The sequence below is a fragment of the Peromyscus maniculatus genome, chromosome 1 (assembly GCF_049852395.1).
Source record: "Peromyscus maniculatus bairdii isolate BWxNUB_F1_BW_parent chromosome 1, HU_Pman_BW_mat_3.1, whole genome shotgun sequence".
In the NCBI taxonomy this organism is placed as follows: domain Eukaryota; kingdom Metazoa; phylum Chordata; class Mammalia; order Rodentia; family Cricetidae; genus Peromyscus; species Peromyscus maniculatus.
In genome coordinates, this window is record NC_134852.1 from 137,495,671 (window position 1) to 137,513,095 (window position 17,425).

A 17,425-nucleotide genomic window follows, 5' to 3' on the forward strand; every position below is an offset into this window, starting at 1 on the left:
GCTGGGATTAAAGGCGTGTGCCACCACCGCCCGGCTCACTCACTAATTTCAGATTCTGGAGCATGAGTTTGGGTCTCCTAATACACATTCCCCACTATGGCGCCTCTCAGGCTCTGCTACCACCCAGAATTCTAGACTGGGGGCTTTCTGACTGCTAGAGCATCCCTGGGCCCATATTTCCTGCACCGGGCCCCAGCAGTGCCCAGTTCTGTGGGGACTCCGTTCTCCCTCTTCAGAAGTGAGGAAGGAGTCGGGGCTCTCAAGGACCTAAGGTTTCTGGAGTTGGACCACCTTGCTCAGAGTGTGGCCGTGCTGGCCCGGGAGGAAGGACAGGACCCAGGCGGGGGCCAGAGAGGATGAGGCAGTGCCATGCAGCACATCCAGATCGTGATGTGCATGAGGACGGCCCCTTCCGTTCAGAACAGCAGCCAGCTCTGTCCAGTATCTCTGCCAAGAAACTCTGGGCCTCCTGACACGGTCTGCCAAGAGCAGGGGTCTGGATGATGTGGGCCTCAATCTGTGGGGCTTCCGACTGAAGTAAGCTGTTTGCCCCCAAGGGACACCAGGCAGGAAATATTTCTCAGTCAACCTAGGGCCCTTTGGATAGGGCCCTTGTGGGAAAGAGCTGAATTTTTCCTCTTTGTGGCCAGGGGTGAGAAGCGTGGGCTCTGAGAGGCAGAGGGAGCCCTTGGGAAGAGTCACCTCATGGACCGCCAGCACCTAGGGCCGCTCATGGCCATGTGCCTCCTAGAACTGCCTTAGGAACTCCAGGCTTAGGTGAGGTCATGGTAGTGCCTCAGGCACCGGCCAGGGGTAATGTCCCAGCTAACGGGCAAATATAAGATGCTGCTCTCGGTATAAAAAAGAGAACCGCCATGCATTTCTACCCAGCGCCTTCTTGGTGCTCACAGCCTCTAATCTACACGCGCAGAAAGAGCTGTTTTACGTTAGGTGCAGAGGGGTGGGTTGAGCGGCAACACACGGGATCACATTGAAAGCCAGAAGTTCAAGGCCAGCGAGGCTACATGATGAGGCAGAGGGGGAGGGGAAGGAGGAGGGAGCAGGAGAGAAGAGGGAGGGGAGGGGAGGACGAGAGCTGAGGACAGAGCTGTGTTCGAGCTCTTGCCCGTGGTCCTGGCCCCACCCCCAACACTGCAGGAAGGAAAGAGAGTTTTGGGCTGTGCTAGCTAGCGGCTGTCTCCTCCCAAATGTCCCAGCTGCACATAGAGGCCATGTGGTGTCAGCTGCCGCCTGCCAGAGGCTTGCTATGAGACACCATTTGTTAAGGGGGCCACCCTTCGAGAAGGTAGTGTTTGAACAAGTTTATGTCTTAAAATAGTTGAGCGGTGCTGACTTCTAGCATTTACTGACCACATGCTGCGTGCTGGTTGTCACCAACAGCCCAGCATGGTTGAACATTTATGAGACCCATTTTACAGATTAGAAAACTGAGGCAAGCAACATCAAAGTCAGCCCCGGCAGGTCACACAAGCTGGTGGTGGCAGAGCCAATGGGAAGCCCCGGTGTCAGATGTATCCTGTTGACCTCTGAACCCAAAAATGTGTGACCTGAGGGGGCCAACAAGCCAGAGTAATGCATGCTCGTGGTGTCTTCTTCAGCTTTAGGACCGGCGGGCATAAGGCACTGGAGTATCCCCTTCAGCAAACAGCTTGAGAGAGAAATCCAGGGCTGGAGCAGCCTGGGTCAGCATCCCCAAGGAGATGACATCAATGTGGGTCCCACAGAACTGGGGGAGGTTGCCCAGTGCGACGCCCCCACTGGCTTCCACCGCCACGCTGGGGAACTTGGCTTTAAGTGCAGCGGCTGTGGGGTGCAGCTCCTGTAAGATACAAGTCAAGGGGAGGTGAGAGAGCCCCCCACGCCCCATCCTCCCACCCCCGTCCCCCCTCCCACCCCCGCCGCAGGCCCTGTCCAGGAGTCCGAGCCATCTCACCTCGGGCTTGAAGTTGTCCAGCAGCACCAGATCAGCCCCAGCCTCCGCCGCCTGCAAGGCCTCCTTCAGGCTGCTGCATTCCACCTCTACTTTCAGAGCGAAATCAGCTGCCTGCCGGGCCCTCCGCACGGCCTGCCGGGCCAATAGAGAGAGGGTGAGGTTGGGTCCCCTGGCACTGGACCCTGGAGAGCCCAGAGAGCTGGGCTTGGAATCACAGGCAAAAAGGAAGTCGGCCTCCCGCCTTTACAGATGCCATCCCTGACCCTGGGATCCCTTGTCACCAAGCAGTGGCTGGTAGACTCTGGTGGAGGGACTGGAATGAGGGTCAGAAGCGGACCAGAGTGAGAACAGCGCCTCATCCAGGCTCTCACCTTGTCCACGCTGCCGGCTGCCACCACGTGGTTGTCTTTCACCATGATCAGCCCTCCCAGGTCGTAGCGGTGGCCCGCGGCCCCGCCTACGAGGAGTCCATACTTCTCCACCAGTCGGAAGCCCGGAGTGGTCTTCCTCGTGCCCGCCACATGCCCGTTCCAGCCGGTGCTCCTGGCCACCTCCACAGCTGTGGCCGCCACACTGGCAATCCCACTGCAGCGGGCCAAGGTGTTAAGGGCCACCCGTTCCCCCAGCAGCAGGTGGTGGGCAGGTCCCCTGACTTCTGCCACCTTGACCACAGGTACCAGCTTCGATCCCTCTGGGAGGAACCAGGACACTTGGCAGTTGAGTTGGGTAAAGATGGCATCAAAGAAAGGTCGCCCGGCCAGAACCCCCGGGGATTTGGCCCACAGCGCAGCCTGTGCTGGAGCCGACCCCGTGACCAAGGCTGCAAAATTGAGGCTCGGGCAGTCTTCCTGAAGCCAGCTGTTCGCCAGGGCTGCTAGGGTCGGAGAGGGCAGCAGGAGCTGCAGGCCTGCGAGGGAACCAGAGAGTCACTGTCGGTTTCCCACTTCTTCCCAGAGGCGACACACACGAGTATATTCAACTGCACGGGCAACAGGGCGCTAGCCAATCAGGGTGGAGACTGGGCTGGGACAGAGCGTGGGGGCTCCCCGCTGACCAGGTTGTCAGAGTCAATAAAAATACCCTGCACCTAGCTAAAGGTAAACCTTCAATAAGCATCAAAGAGTTTTCTAAGGGAGCTGGGTGTGGTGGTGCAGGCCGGTAATCCCCACACTCTGGGAGGCTGGGGAGAGGACCTCACAGACCTCCTCTCCAAATAGCAACAACAACAATAATAAAATGTAGACGCTGGGCATTTGCTCCTTCCTGCCAAACCATGCCTCCTTTTTGTACATTTTTTTTCTACATCTAGTGTGTGTGTGTGTGTGTGTGTGTGTGTGTGTGTGTGTGCGCGCGTGCGCGCGCGCATCATTAGATAACTTTCAAGAGTTGGTTTTCTAAAGCATGTAGGTCCTGGGACTCTACTTCAGCTTACCAAGCTTGGCACCTTTGTCCGCTGAGTCATTTCCCGCCATACATCCTGTTTTTAACTTTAATTGACTTACAGTTAGAGAAACGACCTGAGATGCATCTCCTAACACATTCGAGCCCAGCAGTCTTACCAACCCCACACAGCCTCCCCCTTTCAGAATTCAAGCTCTGTGCCCTGAACAGCAGCTGCCACGCCGCCTCCTCCCGTTCCTGCCAACTGCCCCTCTGCTCTGTTAGGAAATCTGAGGACGTAGGTACTCGGCTCATTTTCCGGTATAGTATGTCCCAGGTGACACGTTTAACAACTTGTAAGTAAATGTGACCTGCTACTTGAAATTCAAATGTGACTTGCCATCTTGTATTTTATGTATCAAACCTACTACTGGGTTCAAAGCTATTTATTTACCAATAAGACATTTAATATCCGGTTATTCTATGGAGACATGGCCTGCTTAGGTAGCCGGGGATGGCCGGGCTCCCAGTCAGCCCACCTCGTGAGTGTCAGGGGTTACAGGCATGCACCACCAAGGCCTCTGTATTTAACAGCATGGGTACACCTGCAGGTTGCCCGCCTCCATTCCAGCCATCTGTGTTTCCCGGAAGGTTTAGCTATTTATGCCCTGAAGCCCTCCAGCGGACGTACAGCTTAAGTCCCTGTCCTCCTAGCTTTCTCTGGAACACCAGGTATTTTTATTTGTGGTGGTGATCTAAACCAGGGCCTTGAGCTTCTAGAAAGTGCTCTACCACCGAGCCTCACCCACAGCCGGAAGTTCAGGTATTTACAGCCACAAAGGACCACGTAGGAAAGGCAAATCTGCCGAGAGCGCACGGCAGCAAGGTGGCGGCGGGTTCAGAACTAGACGCCTTAGCGCGGCTGCAGACTAGGCTCGGTTGTGTGTTGTTCCAGAGACGAAAGTGAGGGAATAAAGGGTAGGGGCATGGTACCGCTAAGTCCTTCACCAGCTAAAGGACCTTTCAGCCTTTAGGGCTGCGGAATCTGGCCACTGCAGAGACGGACCCAGACACGATGCAACATTGCCACCTGTCGGTCTGTAGAGGAGCTGCAACCTTCACGCAATTTGTCGGGTTCCCTTAACTCCCGCCCCCACCCCACCCCCTCTCCTTCACCCCTGCTGTCCTGGAATTCACTATGGAACCCAAGCGGACCTTGAACGCTAGGCATCCAAGGGCTGGGATTACGGGTGTGAGCCACCACATCCAGTTCCCCCAAACAGTTGTGGACTTCCATGTTGGTCTCCGAATTGCAGTTTTGCTGAGAATCCTGTTGAGTTGGTGCCTCCTGACCTCTAGGACTTGGTGTTAGTAGCTCCGCACCACCAGCCCCTGCTTGGCTCCTCGGCTGTGAGCTCTCACTGGCCTGCACTGTATTCAGAGTTCTTGCTTTACAGCGAGAGTTCCAGATGATAATGCTCTGTCACTTGCTGCCTGGCCCTTCAGAGACAGGGTTTCTCTGTGTAACAGTCCAGGCTGTCCTGGAACTCCATCTGTAGACCAGGCTGGCCTCGAATTCAGAGCTCTGTCTGCCTCTGCCTCCCGAGTGCTGGGATTAAAGGCGTGCGCCACCACCGCCAGGCCTCTTCGTTGACGACTCTGGCACTGTGAAAACTCGGGTTCACATCACTGCACTCTTGACTGAGCAGCTGCCGTGGAGATGGCGGTGGGTGGGTCTTCCTGTCACGCTCAGACCTCATAGTCCCTTCCCCGGCTCCAGCCATCATTCTCCTCTCTGATCTTTCTACCGGTCCTGCTAAGCCAAAAGTCCCAGCAATCTGCACCACACTCCTGTCCAGTCTTCTGCTGTATTCCAGCTGCCTGGCCTAGCTAGGGGCTCAGACTTGTAACCCCAGCTTGTGGAAGGGTAAGGTAGGAGAGCTTCAACAAGTTTGAAGCTACACACACAGTTCCAGAACAGCCTGGGCTACGGTGTAAGGTTCTGCCAAATAAATAAATAAATAAAGCAAACAAATGCATAGTGTGCTGAGCATTTACAAAATGATCCAGGCAGTAGTGGCACACACCTAGAATCCCAGCACTCGGGAGGAGAGGCAGGTGATTTGAGTTTGAGGCCAACCTGGTCTACCGAGTTTAAGGACAGCCAGAGCTACACAGAGAAACCCCACCTAAAAATGAAGTAAAAAGAAAAGAAACAAATTTGTAAATACATCCAAATATTGACAAGTTCATACTGCTGTAGCAAATATGCGGTGGTAGTTATTGGCGTCAGAGAGGCCACTTGGTGTTGTGACTCAGCCCAAAGACTGCAGGGAATGAATGACCTGAGTTTCAATAGTGTCTCAGCCTCTCTCACCTCAGGCCACAACTCAGCCTTTGATTGTCTGTAACAGGGATAATGATGCAGAGACCCCGGACTGCTAAACTCCGAGGGAGGGACGTGGTCAGGCAAACAGTAGGTGTGTTGGCTAAAGAAATGTCTGAAGCATCTCGCAAGTGTGGTGGGTGCTGGAGGAGGTGACTGTGTGTCCCTGAGAAGGATGAGTCATGTTTGCCTGGCAGAGGTGTTTGGGGTCAGAGGGATTTGAAGCTGAAAAGCAGAAAATGAGATCAGGAGAAATGGGAGGAGCCCGGAAACCACCACAGAGCTGGAAGTGAAGTGCCGGGATTATGTTTTTACTGGAAGGTTCACCTCAGCCACCAACGAGGCACCCAACAAAGAGTGGCAAAGCCCCAAACCTGGGCGGCAGCGTAGGGCGGGCGGGGGAGCAGCGGTCGGTGTGAGAGCTAGCTGCTTCTGGGGTGAGTCTGCCAAACTGGCAGCGGTTAGGTCTCGAAGCCTCGGGTTCGTCTTCCAAGTGGTTGATCACAGACAGCAGGAGTCCCCCCACGAGAGAAGTTTGGGCAAGTGGAACATCAGGGGAAGGCGGGAAGGGCGTGGGGAGCCCTGGCGTGTGGGTACCACAGAATGCCGCCTCATCTCAGTCTCCCCACCAGGGTTATTCCCATTTCAAAAAGCGTAGAAACCAAATCTCAGTGTCCCGGGGTGGGGTGGTGCTGTGTGGTGAAGCCAGCCTCACAGCGGCACAGCTTGGGGGGGGGGTGGGGGGGTGGGGGGGGAGGCGGCTTTCTGCAGGTGTTGACGTCGCCGCCGCCCACGAGAAACATGAATGGTGCGTAGAGTAGGTAGATGGGTCCGTTCCCAGGAGACGCGGGAGTGAGGACTAGCCAGACTGTGGGCGCAGCCTGGGAGGAGGTGCAGGCAGAGGTGTGGCTGATGTCACACAGAGAAGAGTCAAGAGCGGATGTTTGGGGGTTGTGGAGAGGAGATTCAAGTGGAAGACTGAAAATGGGTCATTGGACTGAGCAACTTTGTGACTAAGAGGCCTTGGCTAAAGCGGTCTGGGTAGTGTGTGGAGGAAACAGAGCGGCAAGGTCACAGTCAAAAATGACACTGTGAGGCGAGGAAGTGGAGGCGGTGAGTGTGAGCCGCTGGCTTCGGGTGCTGAGCAAGGGCCCTCACCCAGAGAAGCGTGGCTGGGGTCATCTGGAAAGCCTGTTTTAACTGTCAGCTGCATCAGAATCTGGGAGGGGGGGATGCCAGGTATCCAAGTCTCCCTCACATCCCAACGAAGACGGATACATAGGAAGGTTAAAAGCCGAGCTCAGAGCCAGCGAGTTGGCTGAGGATAAAGATGCCTACGGCTTAGCCTTGCCTAGCCTGATGACCTGAGTCTCATCCCTGCGACCCACATGGAGAAAGGGAAGAACTGACTTTCACACACGTTGTCCTCATGACCTCCATGTATACACAGAGAGAGACACAGAGAGAAAGAGACAGAGAGAGACAGAGACAGAGACAGAGAGAGAGACAGAGACAGAGAGAGAATAAGTGAATGTTCAAATGCAGCATAAGAACTGGGATGCGCCAGGCGGTGGTGGTGGTGGCGGCGGCGGCGGCGGCGGCGGCGGCGCTCGCCTCGGGAGACAGAGGCAGGTGGATCTCTGTGAGTTGGAGGCCAGCCTGGTCTACAGAGTGAGTTCCAGGGTAGCCAGGACTGTTACACAGAGAGACCTTGTCTTGGATGTAGCTGCTGCAGATCCTGGCTGGGCTCCAATCCCAGGCTCAGAGGGGCTCACGGCAGCACTACTCAGATATCTCCAAGTCACAGAGTCAGCCCCAATGCCCCCCAACAGGATGAATAAAGAAAACACCGTGTATATGCATAGGGAAGCCTTAGTCTCAAAGAAAAACAAAATTACCATTTGCAGAATGGTTAGAACTGGAAATCATGTTAAGACACACATTACATGTTTTCTCTCAGATGTGGAGCCTAGATTGAAAAATAAAACACTAAAAGTAGAAGGAAGCTGTCTGGGGGAAGATGAGGTCTAGCAGGAGGCATGAGAAGGCAAAGAGGATGATGGGGAGGAAGGTCAAAGTCCACTGTGGTCATGTATGAAACGCTTTGGTTTGTACAAATAACATATGCTAATAAACGTAAATGAAAAGAGGGAGAAATAAAGACAAAGAAGCAAGGCTGGGCGGTGGTGGCGCACACCTTTAATCCCAGCACTCGGGAGGCAAAGGCAGGCGGATCTCTGTGAGTTCAAGGCTAGCCTGGTCTACAGCGCGAGTTCCAGGACAGCCAGAGCAAATAGTGAGACCTGTCTCAAAAGAAAGAGGGGGAGGGGAAGGGCAGGGGAGAGGAGGAGGGAGAGGCTCCATCTGGAGAGGCAGGTTCAGTGGCAGAACACAGCTGTAGCACACGGTCTGGATTGTAATCAGTGCCCATCCCAAAGAGCCGGTGTTTAAAACCAGTGCTTAAATTGGTGGTGTAAACCAGGAACTGTCTTATGGCCGGCCAGGCATGGTGGCACATACCATTAAACCCAGCACCTAAGAAGCAGCAGCAAGTGGATCTCTGTGAGTTCCAGGCCATCGGGGCTACATAACAAGACCCTGACTCAACAAAACAAACAACAACCACAAACAAAAGTTTGAGGCTAAGGCCAGCGAAATAACTCATTCGGGAGAGATGCCTGCCACCAAGTTTAACCAATTGAGTTCCATCCCAGGCCCCTGCAAGATAAAAGAAGAGGTCCACTCCTATCTTCTGATCTACATACCCAAACAAACAAACAAACAACAAATAAATGTAATTTTTAAAATTAAAAAAAAAAATTAACTGGGCATGGTGACTTATGCCTTTAATCCCAGCCCTCTGGAGGCAGAGGCAGGTAGATCTCTGTGAGTTTGAGGTCAGACTGGTCCACAGAGCAAGTTCTGAGACAGCCAGGGCTATGTAGAAAGAAAATGTCTCAAAAAATAAAAATAACATTACAATAAAAAATACAAAAAAAAAATAAGAACGCAAATGCTTGTGTAATGTGACACCATCCATGTGACTCCTGTGGGTGTCAGAAGCTGAGACTGAACTAACAGGCTGGGACCTTCTTAGGGTGATGAAGGCGTTCGACTCAGTGAAGTTACTAAAACTCATTGACTTCTCCACTTAAGTGGACAGGAACCAGTGCTGCGACCAATGTCACAAGCCGTTGCCAGTCCCACAGAACAGCGGCTCCGAACTGAGCATGAGGAAGACAGCACTCAGAAAACAAGATACCCCAGGAGAGGTGGCACCTTCACTAACCTCGGCACTCCCGAGGCCCAGTCATAAAGAGAGCTGAGGCCAGCCTGGGCTGCTGACTGAGAGCCTGTCAGGGAGAGGAGGAGGGGGAGATCAAAAGGAGCTGAGCCTGTGAGTCTAGACACAACCACCTCCTTACCACTTGTCAGGTAGGCACCCACCACCAAGCTGCACCGTTCGGCGGCTTCATCACACAGGTCTGATGGGTTATTACCTCATTCTTTGGCTTGGGAAATGAACGTTCTCAGCTTCTTTCTGCTGACCCCTCCCAAAAAGCTTCCAGTGCCAGGAAATTCAGATGGATAAGGGGATGCGCTGGGAGACTGAACATGAGAACAAAAGATTTTTCTCGTCCTCCCGTGACTCAGGGTTGCAAGAATAAGATGGTCAGGAACCCAAACATGCATTTCTCATTCTAACTTTTTAAAGATGTTTTTATGTATATGAGTGTTTTGCTTCCATATGTGTGTGTTCACTACATGTGGACCCTCCGAGGCCAGAAGTTATTGGAGCTCCTGGAGCTGGAGTCACAGATAGTTGTGAGCCAGGGTGTAAGTGCTAGGAACCAAACCCCAGTCCTCTGCGAGAGCAGCACGTGCTCTAACTACCGAGCTGTGTCTCTGTTCTCCGAGTTTTCTTGCACAACAGAATTAGTGGAGAGCTGTGCAAAATGTTGATCCCTGGGCCCCAGCTCCGGGGGAGGGAGGAGGGGGCGTGTGGAAGGATACTCTGTGGAAGGCACAGCCTGAATCTAACTGCTAGCAGAGTTTCTGAGTCTGGGAAGGTCAATCACCACCACACACCGGTGTCCACCATACCAGGGCACTGGCTGTGTGCTGTCATAGAGGCTACCCACGGTCCTCCACACTACAGAGCTATCGTGTTTATAGATGGAAAACTGAGGCCGGGAAACGGACAGAGAACCTTCCTAAAGAGCAGAGCTGGAGAGTGATCGAAGAGATTGGAGCAGGCAGCCATTGCTCTACCCTCTCCACAGTGAGTGCTCTCAGGAGAACCCAGCTGCTTCAGCCCCCACACTTCCCACACACAGACAGCTTGGAGATGAGCGGACCTGGTTGCCTGGTGTCGGGCACACTGTTCACACTATTTCCACTTGGGGGAATAAACAAACACATCTGGTGTTCTTTAAGCCTCATTGGTTAACATTTCCAACAAAAGGGATTCCCGAGAGTGGTTCTGAATATCCAGGCTCTCCTAATTAGCAGCTGCCACTGGAAGGCATTAACTCAGAGAGAAGCTGAGCTTCAGGGGGAGGCGGTGGAGCCGGGCTGGTGCGGTGAGCGGCCTGGTGGGGACAGATTGCTGAGGATAATTTCATCCGGCTGTAAACCTGACCTCTCAAGGGATACCTTTTTAATTGATTATTTGAGGTGAATAAAACTCTGATACAGTGTACATGGCACGGATAGGGTATAGCTAATTTGGTGGAGTTCTTCCCTGACGTGTAGGAAGTCCTGAGTCCCATCTCCAGCACGCCTGTAATTCCAGCATCTGGAGATGGAGGCAGGAGGATCAGAAGTTCAAGGTCACCCTCAGCAATGTAGAGGGTTGGAAGCCAGCCTTGGCTATATGAGACCTTTTCTTAAAAATAACAACAACAACAATAATAATAATAAATAAATAAAATAAAAAAGGTAAAAAGGTGATTCCAGTGTGGTGGTATGAGCCTGTAACTCTAGCTACTAAAAACAATGAGATAGGAGAACGTCATGTTCAAGGCCAGCCTGGGCCATCATTGGGATCTTCATGTGAGGTTGAGATGTAAATACAGGGTGACTGCGCAGTCCGGGTCAGGGGTGGTCCTGCCCACCATCCCATCATGGCCGTCCCTCCTGCAAGGTGCTCTGACCAGTAGCCGGGGCAGTCTCCCTCCTGCAGACCTGCTCCTCTGACTGGTCCTGAGCTTCAGCATAAGCTTCCCAGGAACTTCTAATTTTTTGGAGATCATTATTTCAATAATGTCACAGCCGAAGAGAAGGCACAAGTGTCTCCTTCGGGTGTCTTCATTCTGGCCCTGGGAGACGGCCCAGGGGTAAAGTGCTTGCTGGGAAAGCATGCAGATCCCCAGAACCCACAGATAACGCGCACAGAAAATCAAACTAAGGTGAATGGCTCCTGCGGAAACACCCGAGATTAACCTCTGCCCTTCACATGCATGCACCCCCTACCATGCGTGTGTGTGTGTGTGTGTGTGTGTGTGTGTGTGTGTGTGTACATACACACACACACACACAAGCATACAGATGCAAAAGGATTCTCACCAGGATGTTTACAATTTAATCTTCACAACCACAATTATACCCATTTTATAGGTAAGGAAATGGAGGTACAAAATAGTGTAAGTTCATACAACTGGGAAGGGTAGGCTTGAGGTCATAAAGCTGGGCTGGTCATGTTAAGGACTCATTCACACACTTCACTACCAAGAAGAAGGGATGGTTATAGATCTAGCTCAGTTTTATTCCTCCTTTTCCTCTGAGTCATGCCTGCAGTCACCTCGGATCCCAGGAAAGACAGGGCTGATGATATAAACCTGTAGACAAAGGACCCAAACTGCCTCAAGCAATGGGTCCTCCAGGTCCACTACCCTCCTGTGTCTGTGATCATGAGCTTGCTCCAGAACTGGAGCAGTCCTCTTAGGGAACCAGAGTGCTCTGGTGAGCACTTCTTCCGGGTCAGAAAAGAGAAAACAGGGGACCAGACCACATGCTGCATCAAGACAAAGTTCTTCAAGCTACACCCAAAATGCCAGGCCTTTGCTCCTGGCCTGGAGGATGAGTCAGAAACATCTGGATTGCAATCCTGACTCCACCCCATGTTCCCTTGGGTTCTCTGAAAGTGAGAGTCACAGGGGGACAGTTGTGAGGGCAGGGGACAATTCACATCTGTGTCTGAGACCAGGCCTGGCCACCAGCCTCAGGACTTTAGTGTCACAGCTTATTTGTTGATTCACTCAACAAACACCAGGTGGAGACAGAGGCTAGCCCACACTGCAGCTTCCTGACAAGGTCTTCCCATCGCTCTCTCACTTCTAGGGAACAGAAATGACTTCCAAATAGGACCCAGTAAAGCCCCCTATACCGCGTGCTGAAATGGGACACATGAGGGTGAAGAAAGATTTGTTAATGAAGTGTGAGGGCAAAGGTGAGGCTGTAAAGTGTTGGCCCTGCAAATAGGTTAGGCTTTGACCAGGGAAAAAGCTCAGGGGGGGGGGAAGAGGGGGGGAGAGAGAGGGGGGGGGGAGAGACGGGGGGAGGGGGGAGAGGGGGAGGCCACAGGCACCCGGGAGGGGTGGTAGGATGGTAGATACTGGTAGATGTGGTTCTGGTACTGAGAAAGGAATGAGAGAGAAAAGGTTGAGTCATGGAATGAGCCAGGCAGAGCGGGCTTGGAGGAGAGTTCAGAACCAGGTTCTGGTCCCTGGGCAACAGGAAGTCACTGGATAAAGCCATGAAGACTGAAGTTTTAGTATTTAAGGGCCAGTGAGGCGGCTCAGTGAACAAAGACCTTGCCTTCAAGTCTGATGACTTTGGTTTAATCCCAGAACCCACAAGAGAGAAGAAGAGAGCTGAGTCCCGGAAGCTGTCCTCTGGCTTGCACTCCATGGACATGCTTGCCCTCGCACAGACATACATTTAAACTGTGCCTAGGGTTCTTGGTTAGGAAGCTATTGAAAGGCTTTGGCAAGAGGCGGTGAATCAGAATGAACTGTGACAGCAGGGCCTGTGTCTCAAGGTCACGGGACAGTGCTTGGCCACCATGATGCTCACATGGGCTCAGCGTTCTCACCCCACTGGAACCTCTCCGCCTTTGCCTGCTGGCTCCCAGCTGCTTCTGCCACACTCTGGACTGGCACTTTGTTTCCCTGGTTCCCCAGCCTGGGCCTCACCCCCTTCCTTGTTTGCCCTCTCTTGGCTTATCTCATGCAGCTCACTGGCCCTCACCGACCTTCTGGCTGAGCCCAGAGGCGAGCATCAGATGTCACATGGGTGAGGCAGCAAGGCACCGGAACCTTGAGGACAGGATGCTCGAAGGAGGCAAACAAAAAAGATAGGACCGCGGTGCTGTGGAGGTAACTCCAGGGGATGTAACCACTGGATAGTCGAGGGCCATGAAGTGAGTGGGTGCCCTCCATGCCCGGTTTAGGATGATGATGAAGGAGGAAGAGAAGAAACATCAGAATAGCTGCTCAAAGGGAAAACTTTGAGTCTGACACACCAAACACGGAGATGGAGAGTTCAGGGCTTCCAAAAGTGGAACCTGGTCTCTCAGGAGGCAGAGGCAGGTGGATCTCTGAGTTTGAGGCCAGCCTGGTCCGTAGAGTGAGTTTCAGGACAGCCAGGGCTACACAGAGAAACCCTGTCTTGAAAAGCAACAGAAAGTGCAGAGGCAGAGTTGAGGGACTGTTGGGGAATATTCCTTTACACTGTGTGAAGATGTGTCACTGTGATTGGTTTAATAAAAAGCTGAATGACCAATAGCTAGGCAGGAAGAGGATAGCTGGGACTTCTGGGGACAGAGAGATCCGGGAAGAAGAAAGGTGGGGTCGCCAGCCTGACGCAGAGAAATCAGGACATGTAGGAGGGGAGGTAAAAGCCACGAGCCTGGTGGCAGCACATAAATTAATAGAAATGGGTTCATTCAAGTTATAAGAGCTAGTTAGAAACAAGCCTGAGCTAAGGCCAAGCTTTCATAATTAATGTAAGTCTCTGTGTCATGATTTAGGGGCTGGTGGTCCAAGAAAGCCTGCTATAAGGGACCCCCCACTAGCCTGTTTCTGGGTACCCGGCCCTTTGGGATGGTGTTTAATCCTACCCTCCTTTGGGAAGGCACTATGTTTAATTTACCAACGAGGGAACTGAGCACAGTGAGAAAAGTATCTAGTCTAGGTGACATGGCGGTCAGGTGGCAGGGATGGGACTTGATGTGGGTGACTCTGAGGTGGCCTCTAAACTCTGTGCTAGGGAGGCCACAGAGATGTCCATGAGCGCGCGCGCGTGTGTGTGTGTGTGTGTGTGTGTGTGTGTGTGTGTGTGTGTGTACCAGAGATTGGTAGACTAGAGTATTTTCCTCTCTCTTTTTCTTTCTTTCTTTCTTTCTTTCTTTCTTTCTTTCTTTCTTTCTTTCTTTCTTTCTTTCTTTCTTTCTTTCTTTCTTTCTTTCTTTCTTTCCTTCCTTCCTTCCTTCCTTCCTTCCTTCTTTCTTTCTTTCTTTCTTTCTTTTAAATACTAGATCTCTGAATGAACCTGGAACTCACAAACTGGCTAAAACTGGCTGGTTACTGAGCTCAAAGGATCTGCCTGTCTCTCCCATCACAACCACCCTCCTGCCAGCCCTGCTCCCCCAATGCGCGCGCACACACACGAGGATCCAGACCAGCTTTTGTGTGGATCCTGGGGAATCTGAAATCAGGTCTTCCTTCTGGTGAGGCAAACAATTTACCCACTGAACCACCTCTCTAGACCCCATCCTTGAAGTTTTTGAGGTTTTAAATTATTCTTAAGAATTTGGGTGTGGGGCACACACCTGCAAGGTCAGCACTTGGGAGACTGAGGCAGGAGGATCCTAAGTTCCAGGTCAGCCTGGGCTACATAGTGAATTTCAGGCCGTTTTGAGCTGTGAATTGGGACCCTGGAGATGTGGCCCCGCGTAGCAGTGGTACCGGAGAGATGCTCAGAGGTTACATGCACACGGTTCTTGCAAAGGATCCAAGTTCTGTTCCCAGCACACCCATCAGGTGGCTTACAACCACCTGTAACTATAGGGGGATTCACTGCCTATGTCCTCTGAGCACCCCCAAGCACGTGCACACACGTCCTGCCATATATACACAGAATTTAAAATAACATCAATAAACACTAAAAGATAACCTGTCTTAAAAATAAATGAATACAAGGCCTGAAAGACAGCTCAGGAGGGACCTGAGCTCCATCCCCAGAGATGTGCAAAGATGGCCTCTGAAAAGGTGCCCTCTGACCTCCATGCTGTGACACGTGACACCCCCCACCATGCACTCACAATAATGACAAGTTAAAAAATTTAGAAACCTGGATCTGGCGAAAATTATCATTATAAACCCCCTTTCTCAGGAAAAAAAAAAAGACTACATGGCTATTTTCTCTGAATTTCATATTCATATTGGGCATTCAGGCCTCCCTGGAAACCCATCCATGGTTCCTCAGTAAAGAACTCGTCCCTAAAGGACCAGCCTGGACATCCGCAAAGGCGATTGAGTTTCCCTGCAGTCCTGCCACATCTTCCGGATAGAAACCCAGGATCCTCCCTACAGGGTAAACAACTTCCCAGAGTTCCCACAGCTGTGAATTCGCCTGGGACTCAAATCCAGGTCAGTTTACTTTGGAAGTAAAGGGAAAGGCAGCCCAGACACGGTGTTGACCCCGCGCTTGGGAGGCGGAGTCAGGCAAGTTTGAGGCCGGCCTGATCTGCACAGGTGCTCCAGGGGTGCTAGGCAGAGCTACAGATCCAGAGCAGGCTCCGCAGTCGAGATCGGAGTTACAAACCAGGATTGAGGACAGAGGACGGGGAAGGAGACCCCAGGGAGGGAAAGGAAACGCAAAGATTCAAATATGCGCCGTCTAAACGCCAGGGCGGAACACGGGGCCTTAAGCACGAGAGCGAACGCGGGACCGCTGAGTTGCATTCCAGCCATTGTCATGTTTACAGATGCGGGAAAAAGAGGCTGTGAAAATGTAGAGGCCTGGCACTGTCCTGCTGCACTCTGGACTCAAACAGGGGCTGGACTCCCAAGCCCGACTCTGACCGGCCTGAGCACAGGCTCGGACTTCATCCCCTGCCCCCACCCTGCAGGGATGAGACAGGACTTTGCCTCTGCTCCTCTTGGCTGCTAACAGGGGGCAGAGTCCAGGACTGCTCCCCTTTTCAGGTCCCCACTACCAGTCCATTTGCCCCCAGCACCTCCACCTCCTCCATCCCATCCTCCAGCTTCTGCCCTTAGGACTCCACACAGAAGGAAGAGTAAGCAAGAGGACTTTGAGGGTTCAGCCCAGTCAGAGAGCAGTGGGGTTGGGAAGAAGGTCCAGGAGAGACGAGAGGGAAAGGGGGGTCTTTAGAGAAGAGAGAGGGATAGAGATGGCGGGAATCAGGAGAGGGACAGGCAGTAGGGGACCTGGGAGACAGGGACACAAAGCGAGACGTATGTCACCTTCAGGGTCCATGGTGACTTGGAGCAGCCGGTCAGTGTGTCCACCACTGTCCAGATCGCTGATTCCAGAGGTTGAAGCTGGGGTGGGGCTGCCAGAGAGAGTGGGGAGGGGCCGAGCTGGGCTGGTCTTCCGGAGAGGCCTCGCGGTCCTCCTCCCGGACCCTCGCTAAGCCAGCCCCATTGTGAACCCCTGAGTCAGGGAGAACGGCTCAGTGGTGAGATTTAGATTCTGCCCCTTCTGGCACCAAAGGGGCCCTGTTTTCTCCCATTTCCAGCCCTCCTGGAGTTCCCTCGGAGTGCATGGCTATGAATGCCGGACCCCACCGGACCCCACTCTCCTGGGAGGGCCAGAAAGCCTTGTTAGTGGTGCCCTGGGGAAACCATGGGTCCTAGAGCTGCAGTCAACTCCCAATTCCGTTTCCCCCATTCCAAGCTCTGAGAGAGGGTCTGACTGTGTAAATCCACCTGCCTGGGCACCCCCCACCCCACCCCACCCCCACCTCCATGCTGGGATTAAGCATGCACCACCACATCCAGGCCATTCTCTTTTTATTTCAAATACCTTTTCTTGTGTCTCCATTTTCTTTAGCTATAAAATAAAACACTAGCCAAGGAAGAAAGTATGTGAGGGACAGAGCAGGAAACCCACAAATGTCCCCGGATTCTCCCTTCCTCTTCCTGACAGCCACAGTTTGAATGAGTTTCTCCAAAGTCAGTGTGTTGAAAATGTATCCCCCAAATGTATACAGCTGAGGTATTTGGAGGTGGGGTCTTTGGGAGATCCAGAGAGTTGGATGAGGTTGTAAGGGTGCCGTGGAGACTGTGCATCAGCAGCTTTAAAAGAGCAATGGCGGATGTTCTCACTCACACACGGCTCCTAGCTCTAAATCTTCTGTTGTGATGTTTCACCTAGAGTGTGTGTGGGAACCAGAAACGAGAGATGGACCCCAGGGTGGATACCTAGGGGCTGGGTCAGTAAATACAGGTAAAATTAAAGGAGAGACAGGGGTCTTGGAGGGGGAAATGTTCAAGCTGGGTGGGAAGGAGGTCTTGGTGGAAGGTTTAACTGAAATGAAAAAGCTATAGGGAAACCTACAACCTCCCAACTCAGGAAAAACTAGTGGAGAAAGTAGAACACTGAGGACATGGAATGAGAGAGGAGATAAGCTCAGGGTTAAGTGGAGATGAAGGATTCGGGACAGGAGAGGGTAGGGA

At 52.6% G+C, this 17,425-nt stretch overlaps 1 protein-coding gene across 1 annotated transcript; it reads right to left on the bottom strand.

Annotated features, from left to right (window-relative positions):
* Nucleotides 1-1,307: 1,307 nt before the first annotated feature.
* Nucleotides 1,308-16,362, bottom strand: Qprt (quinolinate phosphoribosyltransferase). The gene is made up of 4 exons (XM_006977064.4): nucleotides 16,211-16,362; nucleotides 2,326-2,861; nucleotides 1,955-2,086; nucleotides 1,308-1,840 (listed from the first exon to the last, which is right to left on the bottom strand). Exons 1-4 carry the CDS (start codon nucleotides 16,221-16,223, stop codon nucleotides 1,622-1,624), a joined length of 900 nt encoding a protein of 299 aa, XP_006977126.1. The 5' UTR covers nucleotides 16,224-16,362; the 3' UTR covers nucleotides 1,308-1,621.
* Nucleotides 16,363-17,425: the final 1,063 nt, after the last annotated feature.